This window comes from Scleropages formosus, chromosome 16 (assembly GCF_900964775.1).
Source record: "Scleropages formosus chromosome 16, fSclFor1.1, whole genome shotgun sequence".
In the NCBI taxonomy this organism is placed as follows: Eukaryota; Metazoa; Chordata; class Actinopteri; order Osteoglossiformes; family Osteoglossidae; genus Scleropages; species Scleropages formosus.
Window position 1 is genome coordinate 7,703,610 of NC_041821.1, and position 16,615 is coordinate 7,720,224.

General features: G+C 46.5%; 1 protein-coding gene across 3 annotated transcripts in view; it reads left to right on the forward strand.

Annotated features, from left to right (window-relative positions):
* The window catches only part of trim2a (tripartite motif containing 2a), a 29,893-nt gene extending 14,098 nt beyond the window's left edge, over positions 1-15,795 (forward strand). For 2 of the 3 annotated variants that reach the window (XM_018736058.2, XM_018736057.2), the window contains exons 2-12: positions 3,653-3,831; positions 4,154-4,391; positions 5,237-5,388; positions 6,458-6,638; positions 8,038-8,761; positions 9,577-9,680; positions 10,692-10,859; positions 10,969-11,137; positions 11,970-12,040; positions 12,200-12,340; positions 13,422-15,795. In XM_018736058.2, coding sequence (XP_018591574.1) covers positions 3,698-3,831; positions 4,154-4,391; positions 5,237-5,388; positions 6,458-6,638; positions 8,038-8,761; positions 9,577-9,680; positions 10,692-10,859; positions 10,969-11,137; positions 11,970-12,040; positions 12,200-12,340; positions 13,422-13,574 — 2,235 coding nt within the window. In that variant the 5' untranslated portion in view covers positions 3,653-3,697 and the 3' untranslated portion in view covers positions 13,575-15,795. Of the gene's footprint in view, positions 1-1,965; positions 1,985-3,652; positions 3,832-4,153; positions 4,392-5,236; positions 5,389-6,457; positions 6,639-8,037; positions 8,762-9,576; positions 9,681-10,691; positions 10,860-10,968; positions 11,138-11,969; positions 12,041-12,199; positions 12,341-13,421 lie in introns of those variants that run through there. The other variant, XM_018736059.2, reaches the window with a different exon arrangement.
* The last annotated feature ends 820 nt before the right edge of the window (positions 15,796-16,615 follow it).

Below are 16,615 nucleotides of genomic sequence, written 5' to 3' on the forward strand. Positions count from 1 at the left end.
TGGATGGTTCGTCTAAAGACGGATTATTTGCACTTGTTGTGGAGCGAGGTTCTCTGTGATAAAGACTTTTAAGATTCACTTAATGCACGGCTGGACATGGTGGTGAGAGCACAAGACTGGAGACTTGAGAAAGTGTGTGTGTGTGTGTGTGTGTGTGTGTGTGTGTGCGCGCGAGCAGAGCCCTAAGCATGGCTGTCAGCGCCTGGACCTGAAGCCCCCTCCCGTTCCATGAGTCAGCAGGCTGCCTTTCTAATCCTGTTACCTAGCATCCCTGACCCGCTCGGGATGCCGCCCGCCCATTTGCCGGCTTTACCGTGACGGCAGCCAACCTCGTCCGCGCTTGCTGCTCCGTGTCTTTCCCAGGGTCCTTTGCAGGGCGTGCTGCAGTGAACTGAGCGGAGAGGGCACTTAGGAAGCTGAGTGCAGTGGGGGCAGTGGGTGCGGGTAGCGTGTTGGGGGGGGGGGGGGGGTGAGAGAAACAAAGCTTCCGGTAAAGATTTAAATCCTGATTTGAAGAATGCCAGCATGGCCTGCGCCGTCTCTCTGCTCTTGGTATTCTGTGCCAGAGAGCATACACCATTGCGTATGATGACACACCTATAAAAATACATCTCAGTGAGGGATGATTAGAAGCACCCGGCTAAAGGACTGACCATGGTGGATGGGTTTGGGGGTTTGGGGGTTCCAGGAAAAACACCTATCGCTTGTGTCAGTCCATACGGTTGTGGACTCTCATTTTTCTCTCCCACTTCTGCACCTATACAAGGAACACTGAAAGAAAGCTGTGTCCAAACCATCAGTGTTTTGGGTTGTCATGGTGACACTGGGTGGGTGGGTGGGTGTGATGAGAGATAGATAGGTGGGTGGGTGGGTAGATGGGTAAATAGGTAAGTAGGTAGAAATCTAGGTAGATAGTAAGGTTGTTAGGTAGGTAGATGGGCAGCTAGCTAGGTAGGGAGTTTGGCAGACAGTAAGTTGGGTATGTTGCTAGTTAGATGGGGGTAGGAAGTTAGGTAAATAGTTAAGTAGGTAGGTAGCTGGGTGCAGGGACGGGTAGTTCGGCAGACGGCACAACTGGACAAGTCTGTTGCTGAAGATGCTCTTCTGTGTAGCCGGAGTGCTGTGCTGATGCTGAGAGTCACTACCCATGATGCCTAGGTTGTGATGCGTGTTCTCCTAGTCTGTGGGCTTGGTCTGACCTTTTGGTGCGCAGGATGTGGATGCCCCCCCCCCCCGCCCCTATCCCCACACCATCCCGCCTCCTGTAGAGCCATCTGACATCATGGCTTTAGATGAGTTTGGGTCTGTGATTTGTTTTGATGTAATCTGGATGGGATTTTGGTTACGTAAGTGTAATTTTGAACTCTGCAGGGAGGCCTGAGTGATCGCTCTCACACACACACACACACACACACACACACACACAGACTGCAGGGTGCAAAGAACTTTACCACAAGTTCCAGGAATGCTTGCAACTTACCCTGTTTACTTTGCTTGACATGGTTCCATGTGTCCTCCTCCATAATCCAAGGTTCCTTTCTAATCAAAACCAGTTATTTACTCTTCTGGTTTTATTTCTTTTGCATTTTCGCTTCATGCCGGTTACTTAGCTTCTCTTTGTTTTTACCAGTTGTCGTGTGAGGACTTTTAAATCATCCTGTTCTCCATTGAAACGAGCGAGATGTACGTGGGAGACCTTTGTTCTTGTTACCATAGCAATGTGATCTTTTTCCCCCTGTTTTTAGCAGAGCTTTTCTGGCACAGAAAATATTTTAGTAACTGAAGGTCTCCCAGAAGGGTTTCCTGCTAGCGGTGAGCCGGTCTCTCTCGTGCTGCTTTGCGTGAGCACGAGAACGTGGAGCAGACCCTTTCTTCACCCGCAATTCATATCATCTCAACTTACCGAGGTATTTCGGGATGCGAGAAGAAAAACAAATTTCCAAGCTGTAGATCAGAACGTCTCTGGAATTTAGCGTGAAAAATGGTACGTCTATTTTTCCAATCCGGTACGGTACGTGTCCTTCTACCTCAAATCGCTCAGGTTTTATGAAAAATGAGCAGCCCCTTATATTTACTATTTTACTTATAGACCGAGACGTTACGTTTTGCCTTGATTAATATGCACTGTACCTTTCAACATGTGACTTCCTAGTAGCTGAGTTCTGTATGAGTCTTCGGAAGTACCCCGATCCTTCCAATAAGATCAATAATTTAGTTTGAGGTGGCCCGGTGGTTGCACGCTCAAACCTTCCCGCCGTCCCCGGGGCCTGGAGGGCCCATCTGAACCCCGGGACCCTGCTCTGTCGTCCAGTGAGGTGTGACTCAAAGGTACTGCGGTGCCCTGTTCTGTCGGGTGATAAAATATTAATCCCTCACGCTCTTAGTGTGAACAGGTCCCTGGAGCATCTCGGCGTCCAGCTAAAAGCCTCGATGAAGAACGACCGTCCCCCTCCCCCCAGCCCATTTTTGTAGAGGCGCTGGGTGTTCGTCCTGTTGGCCACCCTGGAAGTGGGTCGGGATCGGTCTGGACGCGCCGGGCCGCGTCGGCTAGACGGGACGTGAAGCTTCGCTGCCCGGAAGGTCACCGTCGTGCTCCTCTAGTCTCCCTTTGCTGCAGTTTCTTACCTTTCTTGCGCTGCTGGTCCGCGGCTCATGTCGACTCACGGGGTGGCCGTGAAAGGACCGAGCGCTTCTAAAACGACGAGCACGTGTATGGGGTGCGTCGCCTTGCTCCGGAACTGTAGCAGAAGCATCCGCGCACAGCAAGCTGTCGATCGCACCGCGTTAACGTGACACCCTTATCGATCTGTTTGGGAATCTGCGGGAATTTGTAGATTTCATTGCGTGTGTTCGTCTGTCCTTCGGATTTGAGCAGATCGGCGATGGTAACCCACTGGCAATGGCATAAAAATGTATAGTGAACCAGATTTAGGCGAACGGAGTGTTTATATTATGAATGTTTCTGAAATCCTTTGAATTATTCTGCCGGCGTACTGTATGTCATTTCGAGATTGTTTCAAAGGTGGGGACTATTTATCCACTGCGTTCATAAAGCAGTTGTTCACCACAAGAACCCTCCAGCTAGATGATTTTCAGGTCGTTGTTCATTCCAGTTTTTTTTATTTTTTAGTTTTTGCTTTTGATTAGATATGTCGCCTGTGATGATGCATAAAAATATAAGCAATGTAGAATATATCTATAATTGCGTATAATATCATGTTATTATTCTGCAATGCAAGATAATAAAACCGTTCTCTGTTAAGTTCAGGTATTGTCTATATATTCGGCTTTGAATGTCATTAGAGCTCTGCAATAAATGTTAGTGTTGCGTTTAATATTATTATTTTAAAAATCTTATTATTTAAAAAAATGGCTAGAATACATGATATATACTATGAATTATCTACCATGGTTAAAGTATCGTCGTGTGGACTTTGGTCTCGGTGGGCGGGAAATGCTGTTGCATTCAAAAGATTAAGTGGCACCGGGGCTGCGTAGCCTACGTCTGTCTCGGGCTCCAGACCATCATTCTCCAGTGCTACAGGACATCATGTCATGGTCCACAGGTGCTTCAGACCCCTGTCTTCCTCTGCGTGTGAACGCACGTCCATATGCGAGTGTTGCTGAGCAGCTCGCACCCCTCTCTCCGCAGGGCGCAGGCTGACAGCAGGCTGGAGGCCTATGTCACAGTTCTAGGATGGCCAGTGAAGCCACCAGCATCCCCAGCCCTGTGGTTCGCCAGATCGACAAGCAGTTCCTGATCTGTAGTATATGTCTGGATCGCTACAAGAACCCCAAGGTTCTCCCGTGTCTGCATACCTTCTGCGAAAGGTAAGGATGGGCATCCGTGGGGAGCCGGGGGGGGCTGAGCAGCAGATGAGCTCGGTCACAGCCGGTTCCAGGGTTTTGTTGTTGTTGTTATTGGACTGTTGCTTTATTATCATAATTACTATATTATCATAGTTGCTGTATTATCATTGTTATATAATATTATGCTATACTACAGGAAATTTCTCAAATTTTTGTCGATGCCTGACTTTGATACAACCTGTCAGGATCATCTGTCCTGTCCATGTGTGGTGGCGTGTATCTGCTGAATGATGAACAGCCCCTTGCCCCCCCCCCCCCCCCCCAATCTCTTCCCGATGTCCAGGTGCCTCCAGAACTACATTCCTGCCCACAGTCTGACTCTGTCGTGCCCCGTGTGCCGTCAGACGTCCATCCTGCCCGAGAAGGGCGTATCTGCCCTTCAGAGCAACTTCTTCATCACCAACCTGATGGACGTGCTGCAGAGGACCCCCGACGGCTGTGCCGAGGACTGCGCCGTAAGGGACACCGTCGCCGTCGGAGCCACCGCGCGGCCGCTGTCCTGCCCCAATCATGCGGGGAGTGTAAGTGCTCAGAATGTAAAGGCATCCACCACCTTACTCACTCGAACCCTGTGGGGGGGAAAAAAAGCTGTCCTCCCAGCAGTTTTTGTGCTCTTATACCCACACCCGTGGTCTTCTCATCAGAAATTTCCCCAGCTGTTCAGCCAAAGCCTGCAGCTGTGCATATTGCTATCTCCTGGTCTAAGAAGTGCAAATTTTATTTATTTTTTGATTTATAATTTATTCATTTCAGTGGAAAGAGACTATCGGGTGACGCTGCACACATTCCCCAGAGAATCCGCGCTCGCCACAAGGCTCAGCATCGACAGTTCGGTCTCTATAGCGACTGTTCTATTTTTACAGTCCGACGGGATTTGCTCTTGGTATTAATTTTTTTTCCAGTTGTGCCCTAGCAGAATATAATCCAGTCTATCCAGACCAGGGTCGGCCGGCCACGCAGCCTGGACATCTGGTCGGAGAGGCAGGCGGCGTATTTGTTCGCGCGGTTCTGATCGATGAGTAAAGATAGCCGTTTTTAGGATTAATATCTAAAGCGGCACTGACCGAGAGACTGGCAGGACAGCGGTACTATTGGAAAGTGTCTCCTTCACACTTTCTTCTTTTTGTTGCGAGCCCTTCTCTTGTTGCGATGCTAACTTCATCTCGCCATTTCTATGCAACTAAGAGGTTAGCATGTAGGCAAAGTGTGTGTGTGAAAGGAGTTTGCAAGGACCACATATGACAGCTTGCATATGATGTGTGTTTGTGTGTGTTCGCGGGCGTGGTGTTCGCACGTGCCGACGAGAGCTTTACGTCCGATCGCGTGTGCATCATGTGATCTGGATCCGCCGCCGCCCCGTTGACAGGTCATGGAGTTCTACTGCCCCCCGTGTGAGACGGCCATGTGTAAGGAGTGCACGAGCGGGGAGCACGTGGAACACCCGACCGTGCCGCTCAAAGACGTGGTGGAGCAGCACAAAGCCTCGCTGCAGGCCCAGCTGGATGCCGTCAAAAGCAGGTGCGGACTCCTCTGGGAGACGGTGGTGTGTTCGGCACCAAGGGTGTACGTTAACCGCTATTTCTACTGGGCGGAAAGCTGCTTCCGCAAAGCCACGCATGCTGACCAAATTGTGACAGGTTTGCAAAGTCAGAAGTAGAAGGGGCAGCAGGTGGCGTGGCGGTTCGAACCGCCGCCTTTGGACTTAAAGAACCTAGGTTTGAATCCCACGTCCTCCTGTATTACCCTTCATCGAAGTACTTACCCTAAATTGAAAGTAAAATGACCTTCTTGTATAAATGGGCAAATCATTAGAAGCCACTTGAAAGAAAGGTGTCAGATAAATGTAAATGTACCTTCTCTCTCTCACTCTCACTCAGTATGGTTCAGCACTTGTCCAAGTCAGGGTCACCGTGGTCCAAAGCCCGTTCTGGAAACACATTTAATGTAAATTTACTCAAAGTAAAATAGCACGATGCAAACCAGATATTTCCATGATTTCTAGGCTAAAATTCTGTCTTTAATGTTTGTGGGATGTCTTTTTTTAAGTCTAAGAGACCACAGAGCTGCAGAGTAGTTGTCTTTTTTCCATGAAACACAGAAGCACAGCTGATGTTACTTTCCACCGTAAAACAACCCTGGTGCTGCGGCCAAGTACAGCGCGCGAGTCCGTCGTCTTTTTTCTTCCTGCGACAAAGGGAAGGTCAGACTTGATTCTCACAGAGGGCTAATGCTGCCATGCTGTATTTCTCTCCCGCTGCATCACTCTGACTCGCAGCTTTGTGGAGTGATGCTGTAAGCTCACCCACGGTGACCCTGCACTGCCCATATTTGCCATGTAAACTGACTTAAGTTCATCCGACACCTGATTTCTGTTTCCTACATGCACGCACGACATGCATACCTTTCATAATTTTTGGTTTTCTTGGATTATGAAGTAGTTGGACGCAGTTGCTCGTTAGCTATGGAACGCATCCAAAGACCAGAATGGGGACTGATGGAAGTCGGCCAGTTGGAACTTGTAGATGAGGCTGTCTTGGTGCGGTGAGCATGCCCTCCAACTCATTCCCACCACCGCTTCTACCGCCAGGCTGCCGGAGATCGACTTGGCCCTGCAGGTCCTGTCGGAGATCCTGCAGCAGCTCACCAACCAGAAGTCCTCCATCGAGGAGGACATCCACTCCACCTTCGACGAGCTACAGAAGACGCTCAACGTGAGGAAGAGCGTGCTTCTCATGGAGCTGGAGGTCAACTATGGCCTCAAGCAAAAGGTACGAACTTCTGTATATGCAGCAGGCCCTCTCCGTGTGCAGAGATGATAAAAATAGTTTCAGCAGTTCATATTGTGTTTTAATAAATGCATTGTAATAGTACCTGTTGGTTTTTTGAAAACCTTAGGGAAAACAGTGGTATTTTATCGTGTTTATGAGCAACTTTTTTTTTTTTTTTTTTTTTTTTTTTAGCTGAACATGCTTCTGATATATCTTTATCCTGTCACATTCCCATCAAACTAACATAAAACCTTAGATGGGCGAAAGAATGGGACCCCTTAGGTAAACACAGCTCTGATGTTCCCGGAGATATCCTATAAAGCTGTGCAGGAGTAAGCTAGATTTTGTAAATAAACCAGGAATGTAAGATGTATGAGAATAGTACTACCGCTGAATTATTAAAGCTAAAAGAAGTAAAGGTAACAGTTCCTAGTAAGATTTCAGTGCACAATTGAACAGAGACATTTTTCATTTAATTCAAGACTATTTAAATCCTTCTGTGTTATATTGACATCCTAGGTGATGACTATAAATGGGCACTTGAATAATTTTACCCTAAAATAAAAAAAAGGAACCCCGGGAATACACACGCACACACCCCGGACGGGATGCTAGTCTGTCGCAAGGCACCCCAGGCGGGACTCGAGCCCCGGACCTACCGGGAAGCAGGCCCTGGCCAAGCCTGCTGCACCACCGCAAACCCCCCCGGAATACAGTCTGTTATGTTATCAAAAACAACAAAAACCGGAACATGTGAGCCAGTGACGTAGAAAGCCGAGAAAGAGAGAGAGAGAGGTTGAAACCCAAAACCCAAAGCCAAGTTATAAACAAAAACAATCTCCACCCCTGTGCCCCCAGAGATCCTGGCAGTCACCACTTTATTTACAGCACCTAACTCCTGCCCCAAAACATTCCCAGATGCCCCTTTTGCCATTGAACCCACAACTGATCAAATAAAAAGGATAACCCCCCTAAAAAAAACTAGTGAAAAGCATAGTGAAAAACGGTAAAATCCAGAAAAACACAAAAAGCTGAAAGGCAAAAGACCATGGAAATGCTCTTCGTTGGTTGTATCGCCAGTCCATTTCACGCCGTGCCAAGGCTTTACTCCTTACATGAGGTGCGGTCAGATGGAGCATTAATCACAGAGTGGCACTCAGGACGCACCCGCTGATGGAGCAGGTCACTAGACCTGGCATCTCGCTGGAGTCACATGGTCGTAAGTGATTGCAGATAGACTACTTAGCAGTCCTTAATGGTACCTAAAGTTTGACTCCAAAGTTTCGAGGTCAGAACTTGAGGAGAAGAAATGTCAGGAGTGCCTCTGTGTTGCAAGTGCTGTCGAGACTGTTTTGTTGTGTGCGCGAGCATCCGGTCAGCGTCCTTGTCTGTGCTGCAGGTGCTGCAGGCCCAGCTGGACACCCTGCTGGAGGGCCAGGAGAGCATCAACAGCAGCTGCAGCTTCACGGAGCAGGCGCTGAGCCACGGCTCCGAGACGGAGGTCCTGCTGGTCAGGAAGCAGATGGGCGAGCGGCTGAGCGAGCTGGCCAGCCAAGAGTACCCTCTGCACCCCCAGGAGAACGACCAGCTGGACATGCACATCGAGACCGAGGGCCTGAAGAAGTCCATCCACAACCTGGGCACCATCGTGACCACCAATGCCGTGGCCTACGAGACAGTGGCCAGCGGAGAGGGCCTGCGACAGTGCGTAGTGGGTCACCCCACCTCCATCACCATCACCACCAAGGACAAGGACGGCGAGCTGTGCAAGACGGGCAACGCCAGTCTGACGGCCGAGATCTTCACCCCCGATGGCAGCGTGGCGGATGGGGAGATCCTGGACAATAAGAACGGCACGTACGAGTACCTCTACACCGTGCCCAAGGAGGGCAACTTCGTCTTGTCTCTGCGCCTCTATGACCAGCACATCAAGGGCAGTCCCTTCAAGGTGAAGGGGACCAAGTCCGCGGACATCTCGCCCTCCGCCGACAGCGCCAAGAAGAGGCTCAAGTCCCCCGGCAGTGGCCACGTCAAGCAGAAGGCCATCAAGCGACCTGCCAGCATGTACAGCTCCGGCAAGAGGAAAGAGAATCCCATAGAGGACGATTTAATCTTCAGAGTCGGTAATTTTCCACAAAGTGACTGAAGTTTTGAATATGGTGGTAATGCATCGCAAAAAGGAGTAAACAAATTAGAAAGATCCATCTTTATTCTGCAACTGAGTGGTATCAAATGTGGTTTAGTTTTTATGACATCTCATTAGGCTGGATCACGGCTTCCGAATCACTTTCAGAATCGGAATCAATATGTTAGCCAAGAACAGTAAAGGCTCCGGGAATTTACCTTTGTGGTTCTGCATGCATTAACTGTATACAAACACATTTGCATGTTTTAAATATTTGTAATATTTCAGTATTTTGTAACAGGAGTCTTACCTTTTCTAACCGTGGACCTAGCAGCCTTTTTGTAACATTGCTTAGGGTGTAATACTAATAAACTATACATCTATCATCCCTGTATGGTTAAAAATCCCAGATAAAAATGAACTTAAGCTACACAATTGGATGAAATTTAATTTTTAGTTATGTTCGGCTGACTGGCTTGATAAACCAGTTATTATAGATTCAAGGTGCTGCGTGAGAACGGGCCTGGTGGAGTTAGTGTATGGGATATTTCAGTGCCATATTATATTATTTCAGTGCCATAATTTAGTGCTATCATTTCCACGGTGTGGAACCTCACGTGGAGAAGCACATCTCTGCTTATTCAAAATAAAAGGCCTTAATTTACCTTCATGCCAATCCAGTAAGGTCGCTCTTTTTCATACGCACTGGAAAAAAAAAAATGGGAACGGGTTTTGCCTTTTCGTTCGTTTCCCCTCATTTGCTTTATGTGGCGACCTGAGACGGAATGAGCCAAAGAGCTGTTTGCTTTCCAGGGACGAAGGGACGAAACAAAGGAGAGTTTACCAACCTCCAGGGAGTGGCGGCTAATTCGCTCGGCAAGATTTTGATAGCGGACAGTAACAATCAGTGCGTTCAGGTAAGGGAACACGAGCTCTGTAACACTTATGTGTATGCAACATATTACTTATTTATCGCTGCTGATAAAGTTCACCAAACATTTCAGCAGCAGTTTAATCTTTTGTGAATTCAGACGGCGTTCGCCCGCTGCTCCGGCTCTCTCACACACACCACCTTGTCAAAGTGTGGGTCGGTCCCACAATGAAGCAATTACACAAATAATATTTTATCCTTACCTAAACCCTGGGTCATTTTTATCCAGAAATACTGTATTTTCTGCTTCTAAGTGCTCGGCACCTCCAGCGCTGAACTCTTTTCAGCCCGATGCTCCACCTCAACTCTCTTTGCCCATTATGATATCATGCTTGGTGCCCTTTGATGTTCCCGCACAATGGAAACTTTCTTATATTGGAATATTGGGGTCTGTCACAATTCCATGATTTTCCTTCCTGTAAATCACATTTTCAGCCTAGCTAAATGATGTGACTTGGCCTCAGGGAGACAGGTGGGTGTGGCGGGTAGTGCAATAGTTAGAGCCGTCAGCGCACAAGCAAAGTGGCTGGATTCGGATCCCTGCTCCTACCGTAGTGCCTCGAATGAAGTACTTTCCCTGAATTGATGCGTTCAAAATTACCCAGCTGTGTAACTGGGTAAAAATAAGCTTGGCGTTCAAAGTCACAACGGAGAAAATGGTACGTAAATGAATGAATAATTGCATATAGGTATAGGATATGAAGTGTATAGGATATAAAGCAGTTAACAATGTGTTGACTTTGATCAGGTCAGTATTGTATTTTTTAAAACATTTTTTCATTTAGCTTATGTTTTTACCCTAAGTGACTTAGTGTCAAGGTCATAATTATTTACCCATTTATACAGCTGGGTAATTCTTCTGGAGTAATTTAGGGTAAGTACCTTGCTCAGGGGTACTACAGCCGGAGATCGAACCTGCAACCTCTGGGTTCAAAGACAGCAGCCCTAACCACTACGCTACCAGCTGTTTTTTATTGCTTTGTCTGGCCGTTGGCAGATATTTTCCAACGATGGACAATTTAAAAGTCGGTTTGGTGTTCGAGGACGATCTCCTGGCCAGCTGCAGCGGCCAACAGGCGTGGCGGTCCACCCCAGTGGTGACATCATCATCGCAGACTATGACAACAAGTGGGTCAGCATCTTCTCAAGTGATGGGAAGTTCAAGGTGAGTTTGCACCCAGAAGGCCATGGCTGTACCATCAACCTGTAGCTGTGAAATGGCGCATGAACTGTTCAAGGTTTTTTTTTTTTTTTTTTTCCCCCCCACACTACAGACGAAGATTGGCTCAGGGAAGCTCATGGGACCCAAAGGGGTGTCGGTGGACCGCAACGGCCACATCATTGTGGTGGACAACAAGGCCTGCTGCGTCTTCATCTTCCAGCCCAATGGCAAGATTGTCACCAAGTTTGGTAGCCGTGGAAATGGAGACAAGCAGTTTGCAGGTATTGTTGATGGCAATACATAAATGCTCCTTTTTTGCCTCTTCATTCTAATTCAAATGTCACTGGCGCGTGGTCAACGCAGCCCACCAGCATCACCCAATGTAATACAACCTCTAGAAGGTTCCCTGTGCACCTTTCTATATTGACCTGGAACTGTCCCTTCTGCGGATGCCTCTCCTGACTTCCTGAAGAGTTTGCCCTCCGTTTTCAGGCTCTGCAGTGCTCCTGTCTGCATATGCATATATGTTCATGCATGTGGGCATATTCATAGGTTGTGCAAGTTCTGTTCAAGCTGTGATGCTGTGATCGGCCCAGTTTTTGCAAGTTAGATATCTAAACTACGTGAGCTTTTGATAAACAGGTCAAAGGTTCATAGAGGAGAGAATCTTGATCACAGTAAGTCACAGAACTAAGTTCACTCATCGCAACATCAAGATGAAACCTTGAAAACATGTCATGAAATGTTGAAACCATGTCGTGTTGTGTGCAGCTGCTAGCGTAGTGGTTAGAGTGCTGCCTTTGGATCCAAAGGTCTCAGGTTCATTCCCCACCTGCAGCTGTAGTACCCTTGAGCAAGGTACTTACCCTGCTTTGCTCCAGTAAAAATTACCCAGCTGTATAAATGGGTAAATAACTCTAACATTCACAGTATAAGTCACTTCTGAGAACAGCTACATGAATAAATGTAAATTAAAAGCTGGTAGGCTTCTATATAGTGATGCATTTATTTAAAAGAAAAAAAAAATTCAAAATTTACTAAATTGTTCATAAAGTCATTAGTCAATTAATATAAATGGTAGTGTCCTAATTTATTTTATCTCCTTATTCTTAGGCCCACATTTTGCAGCAGTCAATCATAACAATGAAATCATCATCACAGACTTCCATAATCATTCTGTCAAGGTAAGAATACATCTTTATATGGTTAAACATGGCACAGTTTGTGTATATACTTTTATTTTTAAATGGAGCTCAGCGGTTGTTTCCAGCGCATGCAGTGTAACGGGTACACGGTTGTAAGGAAGATACAACATTCATTCTCTGTGCGGCGGATGTGTGCAGGTGTTCAGCGCCGAGGGGGAATTTGTGTTGAAGTTCGGCTCCAACGGGGAGGGAAATGGCCAGTTCAATGCCCCCACGGGGGTGGCAGTGGACAGCAATGGCAACATCATTGTGGCGGACTGGGGCAACAGTCGGATACAGGTGCGTCTTACCTATTCCCCGCCCCGGTGCAGTTTTTAAAAATAAATAGAGTTGTGCACTTTTGATACAGGTGGTCCTCCATTTGTGACAACGCAGACATATGATGTCCGTTCTGTCAACCTTATATTATTTTCAAGTCCTGACATCTAGGTGTAACATCTAAGGACAACTCTACCTGCTGTATGATATAACTCTGGCTGGCTGCGCTGTACAAGGCACCATTTTTCTTAGTGACATCGTCACTGGGTCTGTCAGCCACTGTTTTATTTATGAAAATATTGTTTTATTTACAGAACTCACACACACACACACGTTGTCTGAAACTGCTTGTCCCAAGCGGGGTCGCGGTCAGCCGGAGCTTAACACGGGGCGCAAGGCTAGAGGGGGAGGGGACACACCCAGGACGGGACGCCAGTCTGTCACAAGGCACCCCAAGCGGGGCTTGAACCCCAGAGCCACTGGAGAGCAGGGCCTGGCCAAACCTGCTGTGCCACCACACCCCCTGTTTAGAGAACTCTTTATTTGTAATTCTGTTCAAGTTACTTTTTTTACAGTGGCGAACAGGCGGAAATGTGCTTCTTGTGGTGCAGAAAAAAGCAAAAGAAAACAGATTTACACATGATAGTGAAAATAATAGTGCAGCATGAAAATATAAAAGTGTAGTGTGTTCATATTCTATATTAGTATTATTTTAATGTGAAATTAGTGAAGAAATATGACAAATTGCTATTGTACAGTATTGATTTACTTGACACTTTTTTCTCCAAAGCAACATACAGTGTTAAACTACTTACAATTATTTACCCATTTATACGGCTGGGTAATTTTTACTGGAGCAATTTAGGGTAAGTACCTTGCTCAAGGTACTACAGCTGGAGGTGAGGTTGGAGCCTGCAACCTTTGGGTTCAAAGGCATCGGTTCTAACCACTACACTACCAGCCGTCCCATACTAAATTAACGTGAATGAAAATTCAGTTATTTAAATTTCTGATTTTCTCTGATGTTGCTTGGCTCAGTGTTATGAATGAGTGGCACAATTTTGATGCTTTCCCCCTCTTTTTCTGCTGTCCCTGGGAACAGGTGTTTGACGGAAGTGGCTCCTTCCTGTCCTACATCAACACGTCCGCGGACCCTCTTTATGGCCCGCAAGGCTTAGCCCTCACTTCAGATGGGCACGTTGTGGTAGCGGATTCTGGGAACCATTGCTTCAAGGTGTACCGCTACCTACAGTGACCTCGTCCTACCTGCCCGAGCCCATCGTGCACCTGAAGAGATGCGATGTCTTTGCACTTACCTGTCTAGTAACTTGCCATAGCCGTGCCATGCAGGGTCCTGTGAGAGCTTGTCGTTGTTTGTGGCTTCACCTGTGATGTGATTTCTGCACTTCCTTTGGTCAGAGGACCTGCCCTCCCTTTCTTGCACCACAGTCTCCGTTGAGTGACCTGGCAGCAGCTCTGCTGACCGTCTCACCTTTGTCCCGTCGTAGTTTCACAGTGATTCACAGTTGCTGACCCTTGACGTTTCCAACAACCATGAGCTTATTCGTCGGTAGGTGGGTTGGGAACGTGGCCTGATTATTTTTCTGAAAATTAAGATGAACATCACTATATTCTTTATATACACTGAGCTGCCCATTTAAGAAATAGTTTTTTATGCGAAACTGAAAATGGAGCCCTCAGTATTTCGCTGCGTACTGTAGAATCACTGCACGCACAAGGTGGGGTTTGAGGCAAGCACTTCATGGGTGAAATACGACAATTACGTCCCGTATTTTGATCATGAAAATTAGCTTCCTAAAATTTTATGTATGTTTTTGGAATTAGTTTGCAATTGGAAAAGTTTCCCCCTCTCAGATGTTTTCCAAAATAAATGTGTGCATTTATAAGCTTAATCATGTGGTCTTCAAAACAACGTGTAGACAACAAAAATTGCATGATGAAGAGGAGATGCTCGAGTTTGCGGTAAAACGGTCCGTGGCATTCTTCTCATGCGCTCACCAGAGGAAAATCAGTTCTTCATTGACACTAAATGTCCTTTATCTTGACCAGTCAGTATTTTATCAATGAACTCTCGATATGTTCAGTGTTCTCAAGAGCAGTTTTTGGGAGCGGTACATATTTCTGAATTTCTACTGACATGCATGCTGTCCTATCATGTACAGCCTTGTTTCCATGGTGACCCTTTTGTGGGCTGTGTGAGTGTACATGTGTTTGGGTGTGTTGTGCCATAGATAGCACAGACCTCACATTTGCTGAGTCAGACTTATTCCTATGGGTTGTCTTCCCATGACGATACTTGTAGACTTTTACTGACACTTCTATTACAGTTAATCTCCCTCCATTGTTGCTAGATGTTATTAATACGTATTAATTACAATTTCTGGGCATCATCCTTTGGACGCCACCATTCTGGTTATACAGCTTATATACACTTAGGCTACGGGACTCTTCATAACACAAAATCTGTGTAATTTCTACTTTTTTCCCACCAATTCCCTGGGAAGTTCATTGACTGCCGAATTGAAGAAAGGACTCAGATTGTGTGAGTTTATTTGAATGCTTGTTAAGGGGTCAGTTGTGGATGTGTGATTGCTTTTACATGTCTACTGTGAGCCTCTCAGGACCGAGACCGTACTGTATGGTGTGCTTCAGTCAGAATGAGGTTATTTAAAGAACGGACAAAATGGGACAAATCGTCAGGAATCTTTCGGAACTGCCTTCTGTAATTTTTATGATTTTGACTAGTCTGATCTGATGAAAAGAAATGGAATAACAGTCCAGGTATCAGTGGTTTAGACGGGGTTTTGCTGGAATAATGAAATGAAAGTCATCGGTCACAAGGGAATGAAGACGCGGTAAGTTTCCGAGCTAAAAATAAAGTCTACAGTTGACTGTTCATGGCTTTGATCATGTGATTTTCAAAAGGGATTTTTAACTTTGTGTTCATAACCTGGATTTCACCTCTCTTCACAACAGCATTGGTGCAAATAGCCTCTGCAATAGAACAGTTTCGCTTTTATCAGTTTTTCAGTGGCTTTACCCAAAATACCAGACCGAGTGTCACATTTCTTTGAAATAGACTTGGAAGGAGCTTGGTTCTGCTGTGGCAAGGAAACCTTCCCTGAGTATTTCTTCAATGCAATTCCATTTTTAGGTTCTGCTGTCGCTGAATGTACAACAGAAAGACGTGTTTTCTGCAAATTCAGCCTTAAAAATGAGTTTGCTGTATGACATTGCAACCCGGGAAGCGGTCTCAGGCAGCTTGTATGTGCGCATGAGTTTAAGCTTTCCGAACAGGCCTGCTATGTGTGAAAGCAAGTGTGTGTGTGTGTGTGTGTGTGTGTGTGTGTGTGTGTGTGTGTGTGTGTGTGTCTCTCTCTAAGCAATCCATTGTTGTCACTGATTTATTCATGTTTATGTACAGCACCAAAATAAAACCACTCTGCTTTCTTTGAGACACCTGTGTGTTGTTTTTCCATGAGGTTCAGAATTGGGGGCTGAGATGGATGAATAAATATAATGATCCCAAATTTAAACAAAAGTTATACTTGTGGTGTCCGAAAAGGAAGGTACACCGTTCTTTGGAGGTTTCCCTGAAACAAAGCACTGGAACACTTGAAGTGTGCAAACAAAGAGTTTATTAGGAACAGTTGCTCGTGTCACAAACTCACTTCACACCGCGGAACCTCGTCTGCGTTCGCGCGAAAAAAAAGCCCCCGTTATATATGGTGCCCCCAATAACGGTTCCCGCTTCTTTTAGGAACTAACCAATAACAATTTTCCTTTGTCAGCTTAAACCCTACAGGCCAGCAGGAACCTTTCTTTTACAAAACTCTCGAGGATTCGTTCTTGGTGTAAAACACCACAATACTAGCGCAATTTATGAAACGTTTGTTGTTTGGCTGTCAAGTAATGTTGGGATTGTGAGGAGTCAGAGCTGCAACCTTGAGGTCGTCGATTCAAGTTCAACCGACTACAGTATTATAGCTGCCGTACTTTTGAGTTAAGGTGTTTACTCCGCAATTGGGTGCGTTTAAAGCGCCCAGCTGCACACATGTGTCTAATACTGATCAGTTGCCTGTGATAAAACTGCAACGGGGACAACGAATTATTCACCACACCACGTTATTTCTTACACTCCCGTAGGCCTCGACTGCACGCTAGAGGGCACGCGCTCGCCCTTGGAGCACGCACGCATTTCGGACCGCCTCCAACGCACACTTTGCATAACGTTTGGGAACACCCTCCACGCGCGATTTGCATACGCTTGAGTAC